At 38.7% G+C, this 12,548-nt stretch overlaps 1 protein-coding gene across 1 annotated transcript in view; it reads right to left on the reverse strand.

Moving 5' to 3' along the window:
- Nucleotides 1-12,548, reverse strand: part of LOC115618985 (zinc finger SWIM domain-containing protein 6-like) — a 68,384-nt gene that overhangs the window by 14,828 nt on the left and 41,008 nt on the right. The window contains exons 5-9 of the mRNA XM_030511002.1: nucleotides 10,589-10,768; nucleotides 8,824-9,000; nucleotides 8,393-8,539; nucleotides 5,565-5,711; nucleotides 1,786-2,046 (exon numbers count right to left, since the gene is read on the reverse strand). Of these exons, the coding sequence (XP_030366862.1) occupies nucleotides 1,786-2,046; nucleotides 5,565-5,711; nucleotides 8,393-8,539; nucleotides 8,824-9,000; nucleotides 10,589-10,768 (912 nt within the window). The remainder of the gene's footprint in view (nucleotides 1-1,785; nucleotides 2,047-5,564; nucleotides 5,712-8,392; nucleotides 8,540-8,823; nucleotides 9,001-10,588; nucleotides 10,769-12,548) is intronic.

A 12,548-nucleotide genomic window follows, 5' to 3' on the forward strand; every position in this document is an offset into this window, starting at 1 on the left:
CCATCTCATGTATATTGTTGGCAGTCCAGACAGAAACTCGGGTAGGACACAAAGAATACGTGACAAAGCATTTATATTAAAATATATTCTGCCATTAACCTAGCAGCAGAGCAAAAATTAGAACAGTTCTTGCAACACAGTCTTACGTTCTGCTTTCCCACACATTCAAATAGTAGCTACATACAGCATACATTAATCTGCATTAACAGCATAGAAATCAGCTTAATATTGGATTAAGCTTTCTTTATTATATCTACAGGACTTTAACTATAAAAACACATTTGATATGATTAGGATCTTAAATCACTGCACAGTTTTTCCTCCATGTGAGCTGGCAGTTTCTGTCTAACCTGGAATAAACTAAAGCTATTGAAGAAAAGCCAGATTTCTCAGCACACAGTAATGCAAAACCATGGTTGCACACTGCTCACCAGTTATAGGTAGTTATTTTAGCAATTTTCCTGCTATGATCACTTGTTTACTACTCTAAGAAAACAAAAAGAGTATCAGTGATCAAATCAGTAAACTAGAAGTATCAGAGAACATAGAAATCCTGCCTTTTCCTCATAAAACATCCTTACCAGTAAATAGATGGAGTGAATTGATTTTATAATTCATAGGATCTCTCTATGGTGGTTAATAGCTAGATCCAGTAAGCAGCTGTTCTTCTCCAAAGGCCATAAAGCAGCGGTTACAGCCAGACCATAATGGAAACTCTCCCTATGGTGCAGCTTCTCTGCAGTTTCAAATAGCACCATCAGTAGGTACCAAAGTCTTTAAGGATCTGGGGCAATAATAGTGACTCAAAGCTGAACCCTAAACAACATACTGTGTCTCTTCCATTAAAGAAGTAGTTTTAAAAGAAAAATGTCTTACAGAAACAAAGCAAAACCTGACTTCCGTGTAGCAGTCTTCACAACTTATCTAGAGCAGTATCACACTCCCCACCATCCCCTGAGCAAGCACTCAAAACTTGGACCGTGCCTTTAGCTAATTGGTTCCTTTAAAGTTTTTTCTTCAATTTAAAAAAACCCCAAAACTAGAAAGACAACCTTAGAACCCACAAGACTACTCTCTGAACATGAGGCTTAAGTGTTGTATGTTAAGCCTTTTTAAAAGCTAAGGCAAAAGCATGCACTTTTTTGGTGCAGATTTTATTGCAATATACTGGCTAATTGCCAAACACAAGTTATTTGTCTTAATCAAATTTAGTCATAAGATTAGGCCTTAAGCCTCAATATTTGAATATATATTTTAATTTTCATGTATGATACAAATTTCAGAGGCAAGTAATTTTCCTAATTGGTACAAAGAAAATGTTATATTTCTGTCCCAGTAATTCTAAGTGAATTTTCTGAGCTCTTCACTTGGGAACAGAGGTAAAAGTCCTCATACATTTACTAAGCTGCCAGTCTTTTTTCAGGATACAAGTGACATTTAGAAATTTGCTACCTGAGAACTGTTGATGATAACTAATATCTATATTATTTAACTGTGAGCTTGGGTTGTATAATTGAGATTATGACAAGCAACAAATCTAAAGAACAAAATGCAACAAAAATTAAAATGAAAGGCTTATAAATCAGTAGATTCCTTATCTCTACAGTCATGTGATATCTGAAGTATGTTTGATTCTCATAAGAGACTGGAAATAAAATTTTACTGGAGCTCTACATCAGAAAACATCTTAAGTATGTAAGGCAGTTTCCACTGGAATACTAAATTCAGTGGGCTTGTATAAGTGAAGACAGTTTAAAGAAGCAGTGAGCATCTACATCGAGCTACCTTCTAATAGGAAGATTGTTTGTTTTCGAAAAATCTTCACCAGAGTATCATCCAATTCAATTTCCTGTAGCTTAGAAATGAGTTGCTCCTCATTTCGACAAACCTTCTCTTGTGCATATAAGCCATCTGGCATTATTCGTTGCTGTCCCAGCCCTATTAATGCTACTTCCACAGCCAGCGTTAAATAAGATTCCCCTTCTTCTAAGAACTTGTGTGCAGGCAGGTGCTGGTACTCCAGAGATTTGCATTGCCCCACATTCTCTGTAAAGGGTGACACAAAGAACAACACATCAGGAAATCATTCTAATCCATAATCTGCCTATAATGCCATATTTACAAATGCTTCCTCTGTCAGTATTTGTTTTTTAAAAATTATTTAAATTACTAGCACAATCTCAAGATCAAATGATTCAATCTGAACTACCTGATCCAATTCCACATGGCAGAAATATACAAAACAATTCAGTTTTAAAAAAACTACTCAAAAAAAAAAAAGTTTTCATTTTAAACTGCATGATTTGGAGAAAGGCAGTTTCTCCAGCTTTGTGTAATAAGGCCAAAATTGGACGATCTGTTTCAATTTTTTTCCCCACCCATTTCCATATCTCCTTAAAGTTTTGATGTTATAGAAGTGGAAAGGGAAGATGCTTATATACCTGCATAGATTTCATATGAAGCTATTAGGATTGTACAAATACAGTAGACTTGGGAACTCCACAAAACTTTAAAGCAACCTGTTTCCTAGAGCTCTTTTCATGCTTTTTTATTTGTTACAGTTGTATTTATGATAAACATGTATAATGTTTCTGACTTCTATTAACACTAGAAGGGCAACTTTTAGTAAAGATTACTTGTAAATTCCACACAGGCGAAGCTTGTGGAGTACTACTGATTCATTAGGCACTTCAGAGACACACCATATGACAAAATGCTACTCCAACCCCTAGCAGTTTACAGTCTAGTTTGAGAAAAGTTGTAATGTACAGAAGTAAGGATGTATTTGGTTTGCATGGCAAGGTTTTAGTAGCAGGGAGGCTACAGGGGTGGCTTCTATGAGAAGCTTCCCCAGTATCCAAAAGACCCAATGATAGATCAGCCACTATCCAAAGCTGAGCCCATCAGCTATGGTGGTAGCACCTCTGTGATAACATATTTTAGAAGGTGAAAAAGTTATTGTGCAGAAATTACAGCTGGAAGAGAGGAGGGAGAATATATAAGAGAAACAACCCTGCCGACACCAAGGTCAGTGAAAGGGGAGGAGGTGCTTCAGCAGAGATTCCCCTGCAGTCCCTAGTGAAGACCATGGTGAAGCAGGCTGTCCACCTGCAGTCCATGGAGGTTAATGGTAGACCAGATATCCACCTGCAGCCTGTGGAAGACACTACACCAGAGCAGGTTGATACACCTGGAGGCTGTGACCCTGTCAGAATCTTATGCTGGAGCAGGCTCCTGGCAGGACCTGCGGCCTTGTGGAGAGAGTAGCCCGTGCTGAAGCAGGTTTGCTAGGAGGACTTGTGACCCTGTGGGGGACCCCTGAAGCAGTTCATAAAGAAGTATAGCCTGTGGGAGGGACCCCATGCTGGAGCAGGGGAAGAGTGAGAGAAAGGTGTTTTGAGATTTGTTTTTATTTCTCATTACCCTACTCTGATTTGATTGGTAATAGATTAAACTAATTTCCCCAAGTCGAGTCTGTTTTGCCCGTTGGAACTAGATGATCTTAAAGTCCTTTTCAACCCTAACTATTCTATGATTCTACGATGGTAATTGGTGAGTGATCTCTCCATGAGCCTTTTGTTATATTTTCTCTCCCCTGTCCAGATGGGGAGGGGGAGTGATAGAGCAGCTTTGGTGGGCACCTGGCATCCAACCAGGATCAACCCACCAAAAAGGAGATAGACAGCTGCAGCAAATAAGAAGGCAGAATGCATTTGGTAGATTGCATATGTGTGTGTAGGGAGAATTTACTTTTCAACACACACACTACTTTTATTTCATGGCCTTGTTTTTTTGTTGTGGGGGGTTTTTTTTCCTAATTGCAAAGAATCTGATTTCTTTTAATTAATGTTTTTTCCAGAATTTGTGGATATGGGTTTAGAAGTCTGTTGAAGAAAATCTAATTGAATAAAATGGGTTTTGAGGCAAAGCCCCAAGAAGATTTGGGATGTGCATATAAAAGACTTGTAAGTAGAGGGATGAATTGAGTTTCTGACCACACAGAAGGTGATAAGAAACTAACATAGAGGTGGAAAGAGATTGAGAATAAGGAATAAATCAGTTAAGCTCCTGGGAAGCAAATGCTTAAGTTAAAATAGGCATACACATCCTGTCCTAAATTGTATATCAATACTGCAACACTATTTTCCAATTCATAACCTTTACAGACCATGCATGTTATAAATTGTTTCATCATCAATTTGAATTACTATATACACTTGTAGCTAAGAAGTCAAAAAACATCCTGGACTGCATAGGAGGAGCATCACCAGCAGATCAAGGAAGGTGATCCTTCCGCTCCGCTCAGAACTAGTGAGCCTACACCTGGAGTGCCCTGTCCAGTACTGGGCTCGCCATGGACATGCTGGAGTAGATCCAGTGAGGGGCCACAAAGATGATTAAAGTACTGGAGCATCTCCCATATAAGAGACTGAGACAGCTGGCATTGTTTAGCCTGGAAAAGAAAAGGCTCAGGAGGATCTTACCAACATGTATAAATATCTGATGGGAGAATGTAAAGAAGACAGAGCCAGACTCCTCTCAGTGGTATCCTGTGACAGGACAAAAGGCAATGGGCACAAACTGAAATACAGGAAATTCCATCTGATAATAAGAAAACATTCCAGAAGAGCCTGCCAACCTCAACAACTCTGTGATTTCCTGTAATTTCTCAAAAAGAGGACAGAACAATGTATGTGGAGAGGGTTGCTCTATAAAGTCTTACTTGGTTTTATTTCAAGCATCAAGTATGGAGTTGTCTTCAAGAATGAGTAACTGGTAGTTTTTGAAGTGCTTTCATATAACTTAAAATTTTACTTTAAACATTTTCTCTCCCTTGTGTTTTCTTAGGGAATTGTCATGTTTTAACCCCAGCCGGCAACTAAATACCACAACTAAGTACTGCTTGCTCACTCCCCTCCATCCCGGTGGGATGGGGAGGAGAATCAGGGAAAGGTAAAACCCATGGGTTGATATAAAAACAGTTTAATAATTGAAACAAAGTAAAATATAATATATAATAAATAATAATAGGAAATAAAAAGAGGAATAAAACCCAACAACCAACAGTGATGCACAGTACAATTGCTCACCACCCACTGACTGATGCCCAGCCTGTTCCCAAGCAGCAATTGGCTTCTTCTGGCTAACTTCCCCCAGTTTCTATGCTGAGCATGATGTTCTGGGGTATGGAATACCCCTTTGGCTAGTTTGGGTCAGGTGTCCTGGCTATGTTCCCTCCCAGCTTCTTGTGCCCCTCTTCACTGGCAGAGCACCAGAGACTGAAAAGTCCTTGATCAGGGTAAGCACTACTTAGCAACAACTAAAACATCAGTGTGTTATCATCAACATTATTCTCAGACTAAAGCCAAAGCACAACACTGTACAAGCTACTAGGAAGAAAAGTAACTCTATCCCATACAAAACCAGGACAGTATGAGTATGCAAATATGAGTTATACTATAAAGACAGACACTGGCTTCATATTTAATATAGAAAGTCAAGATAGAAAAATGCCTCCAGTTACTGAAGACTTAGAGAAGATTGCTCCCTTTTCATGGCCTTACCCATGAAGTCTGAGAATCCATGGAAGCTCTCATCATCCACTCTGCAGGCTTCCATCAGGCTACTGAAAAGGGTGCTAATCGGATCCAAAGGGTGTCCCACCCAACCTTCAAGATTAGTTACTGAGGTTACTCCTTTGTGGAGAAGTTCTGTGACAGAAAAGATGGAGGGAGAAGGGAGGGAAAGAGAGCACATGTTAGCCCCTCAAAACAATTCTAGAAGTAAAACTGATTAAAATGCTCTTGGTACAAAATTCAAAGTATTTCCAGTAGCTTCTGCTCAGAAAGAGAATATACTATCTTTCAGGCTGAACTCATTGACCTTTGTGAATATGTTAAAAGAGGAAAAAAAAAGAAAATGGACAAAGGCCAAACATTTTGAGCACTAGCAAAGTGCATTTTGAGTCAAAAATTTCAACTGCAGTATCTTTTGAAATTTCTTAGTTGACACCACTAATTCTTCTGAAAATGTGCTTTTTTTTTTTTTGTCATTCTAAAGATTCAGTCAACAAATACCTTCATGGATACTTTTTTTTGTAGCCCTCATCCATCAATCAGTTATAACATGAAAAAATTGTTTAGCACAATGAATTAATTAAGGAAATGTTGCTGTGGTAACAGAGGTTAGAGATTTCACAAATCCCTTTTTTAGTTTTTACTAAGAATCTTATGGCAGTAGCTCCCTTTTGACTACAACTCCCAACTTTTTTCTCCTAGACGCATACGCAACTGAACTATGAGAGGTCGGTTGCATTACGGGTGACCATTTAAAAAACTGTATACAAGCCATTATGGATGCTCTGTTTCTCTGCCTATTGCACACTGACTTGTACCTGCCTCTGCTCTCTCTCATTCACAAAGTGCCCTCTTTCTAAGTAACCATGTGTATACTCACAAAGCTTGCTTCTTGCATCTTTAAACATGTGGGGCTACAAAGTGAAACACAGCCACACTGTTGACTGAGTGTTCAGGAGGGTGGCTTTTTTTTTAAAGAATCAACTGATATGAATATTAAAAACAGTAATTGTCTTACTAAGAAATAGCATGTACTAAAGACGACAGGCAGAAGCATGTAGTATTACCAAAAAGGATTAATATCAGTGACTTCTGACTTGCTTATATTCCATTTCATCTATTATATCTACTTATGAGCTTCACTCATGTTATGCCAAAGGCTTCAGTCCTCCATTCATATAGACATTTAACTTTAAATCATGCAAGTGGTTCCACAGACGTCAGATCAGTCACATGAATGAAAGCTAAGTAGAAGCATGTGGCGGTTGCTGAACTGAAACTGTAGCTGCAGAATTAATCTGCTTATAGAGAAGACCAGCATATTTTGCAGCATTAAAAATATTTTTAAATTCCAAACATAAGAGAAAAAAACAAACAAACAAACAAAGCAGTAACAACACAGAAATTAAAAACCTCTTTGTTTTGGGGTAGGATGAATTGCACTTCATACACAATTTTTAGCATAATACTAGTTTGACAGCTATAGAAACTGCTCACAGGGAAAGGAACTTAACAGAAGTATTGAATGTCTAGATACTGCATTAGCAACTGAGAATGAAAAGAAGCAGTACTAGGACCAGCACACTTGCAGCAGACCCTTCACCACCTGTCAGCAGTATGCACACACATACACACACTGGCATAGCCTCCTCCCTTCTTACCTCCCCAGTCTGAGAAGCTGGGAAACACGCAAAGCTTTTAAGGAAGCACATGTTAAGGAAAGATATATTCCACAATAAAAACACTCAGAAAAATTCTCCTAAGTAATAATACAAAGTGCTTTTAAGTTTTGTTCAAATCTAGGACCCACAATAGTACTCAAAACTTCTTCCTTGGGTAGTGCGAAATGGAAATGGAGGCAGATGATAGGAACTGCCAGCTATTTTTTTTTTTCCAGTTAGGTGTCTACCTTGTCTTCAAATTCTAAATGAAATTTCTGGGAAAACACCTGCACATAGACTTGAAAAATTTACACACATGACTTCACACTGATATTTTTTACCTGCAATGCATGAGGATACACATGGTTAAGAGTAGCAACAAAGTTCTGAAATAAAATTTGAATGAAAGGTGTTCTTGTAGTAGCTGAGAATGTAATTCCAGTTTTCCCACATGCATTCTTTAACCACAAAGTCATCCCTTTCTTCTTCCACTACCTCTTCAAACTTATAAGAAAGTTCAGTGCAGGATTATTTTTGGTAGAATGTTCCTTCAAAAAATAGGGGTAGTGCTCAGAGGGACACCACAGAAATTTTTATAAAGCCAATGTTTCAAAAATCTCATTTCCAGCAATGTGAATCTACTAAAGTTTTAAGCATCATAAGAGACTTTTAGAACAAACTGCCAAATTTGATGAATTTCTGTAGTGCAGACTTTGCCTTGTTGTTACCCTCAATGTCCTCTTTAGGCTTCCACCTCAGAAATATATAGCTCTGCTAAATTATACGTCAGAGGAAAAAAATATATTTTAAATACCTGATGTGCCAAATGCAAAGCTCTGTTTAAAAGCCTATAAATTACACAGGATGAATATTTACACTGTGTAACCAAAAAGCCTTAATGGGATAAAGGCACCATCATGTCAGACATATTGCAGAAGGCAGAACAGAGCCCTTGCCCTGTAGAGCTCACAACCCAGCTTAAAAAAAACCCTTCTGACATCCAGAATGTGGCATTGCCACTATGGTCATTTGAATGGAGGAGTTAAGTCACCTCTTTTGCTTTAGTTTCAAAAGCAGTTTTCTCATGCAGAGTTACAGTCCAGTGTTATTGTCACCTTACCATATCCTTTGCCCTTCCCTCTTCCCCACATTTACCTTTCTTCTGAGCCTGGAACATTTCCAGCTGTTTCTGCTGCTGTCTTCTTAGCGTATTAACAATAGCTATTGATAGCCTCAGTGCTTCTCGTGGGTATCCATGAGATCGTAATGCATCCACCCTCGCACAGGCTGTAGGAACATGTTCTAAAATGGAGAAGATGATAATTGAGGAATAGCAATGCTTCCATGTCTAAAATGTCCTGCTTTGCTAGGTTACTCAAAAGAGCTTTTTTCTTTGTTTTGTTTTAAAACTATGCAAGAGAGACTTAAAGGACTACTTCTGAGACAGCATTTCAAGGGAGCCTCTGTTCTTTTTGCCAAGCTTTTCATTCATCTCCCCACCATCCCCCCAAAATAATGCCATAGAAACTGAACAAAGCAGCAAGTCATGGAAACATGACTTTTGTCTTTCCAGTTTAGCCACTTACCATGCCAGAGGGGCCACCCGTGAGAGTCAAAGAGTGAGTTTTCATTGTTGTCATGGTAACAGCAGTTGGTGTATAGGTCACCGCTGATAATGTGCTGTAAGTGGCTGTCCTGCCAGTGCAGATTGCATGCCTCAATGGCTCGAGTGAACACTGTCCGATGACGCCTGTTCGATGAATCTGTCATTTTCAGAATGATCAGAAAGCTGCATCAGCTTTTGCTCATTCATATGCGAATCAGTCATTCACAGTATTCTCATCTTCTGCCTGTTCACCAACCCCCAATTTATGGCAACCTGCCTTGCCTGGCTCCGCAAGGAGCAGACCACAGATGATATTTCACATACTATTACCCAACAGCTCAGACAAAGTGTGTGCCATTCACTTTGCATTCAGAGAGACCTACAAACCAGCTAATGCTAAATAGGACTTTGCAAAGGAAACAGCTAGAGATGAAAGTTATTAAACAGCATATACAGAGCTCCTCTAAAAACAAACTAGAAAGTATATGGCACACAGCTACTCAAGCATCCCCAGCTTCTCTCCTTCCCAGACCCAGAGCTACTAGGATGAGGGACAGATAAACATCACATGAAAGGGTTTTAATTGTTCTCTTTGAGAAGTGATATTAACTTTGAGCACTTGTATAATTTTGTCATAAACATGTATAAATACTGCAAAGAAAGCTAAGTACTGAGGCCATGGGACTGACATAATCCTTACTGGATATCTTCCTATGGCAAAAGTGCTCTGTTGACATGGTACTGTGTCTATGAATGTTGAAATGCCGTGTCAGAGTTGCTACAAGCCTGTCCAGGTTGGGCTGAACATCACAAGATCCAGAAAGCAAAACACCTCTGTAGGAAGTTATATGTTGAATGAACTTATGTCCCCAGCTAGCTGCAAGATTTAAAAATGAACCAAGTCTATTTCCTTCAGAGGTCATCTTCCAAGAAAAAGCAACAAGGAAAAACCCATCTAAGTCCAAATCTGTCACCTCCCACAAGCATTTAATTTTAATTTTATCATGATTATATGAAATATGTATCAAAATACTGCGTGTTTTGATGATTATGAGGGGTTTATTTTTGTTTTTTCCCCAGGTAAATATCCTTCATCTTCCTCAGTTATTAGCAAAGTAACAATCTTTGCTTGAAGATGACTGGAGAAGGCTTCTGTCAGATTTGATAATCATGTTTTAAATTAGAAAGCATGATATTGAGTAAGAAGAGACACCTCCTCCAAGAAGGCAGTGTTGCCTCTGCACCCCCCCACTTGTCAATGCAGACTGCACGTACAGAGCACATCCCACAGATAGCTGCTTTAGTTTCTCATTCACTCAGTTTAATGTCATTACAACAGATCTCCCTTTAAGTAAGGATCAAAGGCTTTGTAACTGCAAACAAAATAAAAACCCCAACAGCAGAAGGGATATAAGATGATTTTTAAGTAAAGAAACAACAGGCTTTTACATTACATACTTCAGGGACATCCAATTTTCATGCAACAAGTATTTAGAAGGACCAAGTGAAAAGTTAGAAGATTTAACTATACACAAATACTTGCTTTGAAAAAATTGCAGTCCCAGCACAAAACCCCTTCTGTTTATCCTTTCTGCAAGGATAGTATTAGTGAAAATAGATTTGGCTGGTCAATCCTCAACAAGAAAGTTACTTGTCCCAGGAAATGTGCTGAATTCTGCAAGGCTATAGTATATAAAATAAAGGCTATATTATATGTTGCAATCAGTGCATATATTTAGGCTCACCTTGGTTAGCATTTGCACCCTGAGGCAAAGCATTGGTTAAATTGGGCAGCTCATTTCCATGGTTTCCATCTTCCCAGGGACAAACATCCACACTGTTCCATTTTTTCAGCTGTTTTAGCCAACCGGCCTTCTGCTCCAACTTGCAGTGGGGATTTAAGACTATACACATCCACAGAGCACCTGATTTTTTAAAAATATTGCTTAATTAGGTTTTCTATTAAAAACACAGCAGCCACTGACTAATTGCAAACTTCTATACTATAACACTTTTTCTCCTCTCAAAGACTACACTGTTTGTTTCCCAGCTATGCCTAACACCAGGCAGACTGAATTCCTGATGCAGAATCTTGGAGCTGGTGTGGCCTATCTAAAGCAGTTGAAAGACTGTATCAAGCCAACCTTCTCAATTAACAGGCATTAAGTGCATCTTTTGTATTAGAAAATCCAAACTTCACAATGTATGGCCCATCACACAGGAACATCAGTCAAAAGCAAACAAGAACTATGTATCTTCCAGCTTCCCATTACAGGAACCAAACAAGTGCATTAGTAAGACATGTATTTTGTAAACACATACTTCCACACTCAAAACCCAGCAGAAGTACTGCTGATCATATAACTCATTCCCAAACACATCTGGGCCTCAGAGATCCTGTAAACACTGGTTTTGTGCAGTCTAGTAGGAATAAGATATTTTTACTCCTACTACTTCAGTAATTTGGTTACACTAGAAATTTCGTTTTACATTCTCTGTTTACAGAGCTCAAAGAGAAAGCTAATTTGCACTGATGTTTCACATATACCATCATTTCAGAACCTGTTCCCTGACACTATATAGCAGGGCAGGCATTAATACATGAGGGTCTCGAGCAACAAGTTTCAAATGGAAAGATTTTTCTCTAAATCAGCTGCCTCTACATCAGTACGATCTTTGACAGAAGCATGAAGACATCTGAAAGTACTGTTTAGCTACAGTTCATTTGCTCATTAAGAATGTGCCTTATACACTACAAGAGATTTAAAGAATATGCTTAAACTATACAATCTTCATGACAGGCTGAAAAAAAAAGTAACTCAGTATGTCAATATGCCACAGCACAGGAGCCAGTTGAAAGAGAGCTTGATCCTTACAGTTCCAAGTCTGCTGCTATTTGGTCCAACATGAAATGGGGAAGAAATATCAAAGAAATCTGAAAACAACAATAATATAAGATATTGTACAGTGCAGAACACCAGAGAGACACTACACCAATGCAGATTATTACTGCACAGTAGTTACATACTGTAGAGCACACTGTCCTGTTGGGGTTTTTTTTTGTGGGCTTTTTGGGGGGTTTTGTTTTGGGTTTTTTTTTTGGTTGTATGGCTTTTGTTGTTGTTTGGGGTTTTTTACGTGTCTGAAACTTGCCATGGGACTGAATAAAGCCAATACTGTTTTTAAAAACCTCTTTTAAAATAAAATCATATGACTTTCTTTAGACACTCTTCAACACACTAACTCCCCAGAGTCAAATTATAGAATAGAATCATGGAGCAGTTTGGGTTAGAAGGGACCTTTAGAGGTCAGCTAGTCCAACCCCCCTGCAATGAGCAGGGACATCTTCAACTAGATCAGGTTGCTCAGAGCCCCATCCAACCTGATGAGACAAGGAAGTACAAATCTTTTGTAAATAGTTAAATTCAGTTAGGCTTTGTGGCCTTGTAATAGATGACATCATTGAAAAAGTAGGATATTCTAATAGATGACAGTGAGAAAGTATCTTGGGTAAATGTTTCACAATGACCAGCCAGAACTGTGGTACTAGCCAGAACTAGTGGTAGTTGGCTTGACGACGGGACTTTCCAAACTTGAAGTTCAGCCAAAGGACAAGGTGATGAAGAGGAAGATGATGAAGAAACGACCACCAGGGGTCCCAAAGACCACTACCATAATAAAGTGCACATGCGGGAAGAATGTTCT

Source organism: Strigops habroptila, chromosome W, assembly GCF_004027225.2.
Source record: "Strigops habroptila isolate Jane chromosome W, bStrHab1.2.pri, whole genome shotgun sequence".
Classification (NCBI taxonomy): Eukaryota; Metazoa; Chordata; class Aves; order Psittaciformes; family Psittacidae; genus Strigops; species Strigops habroptila.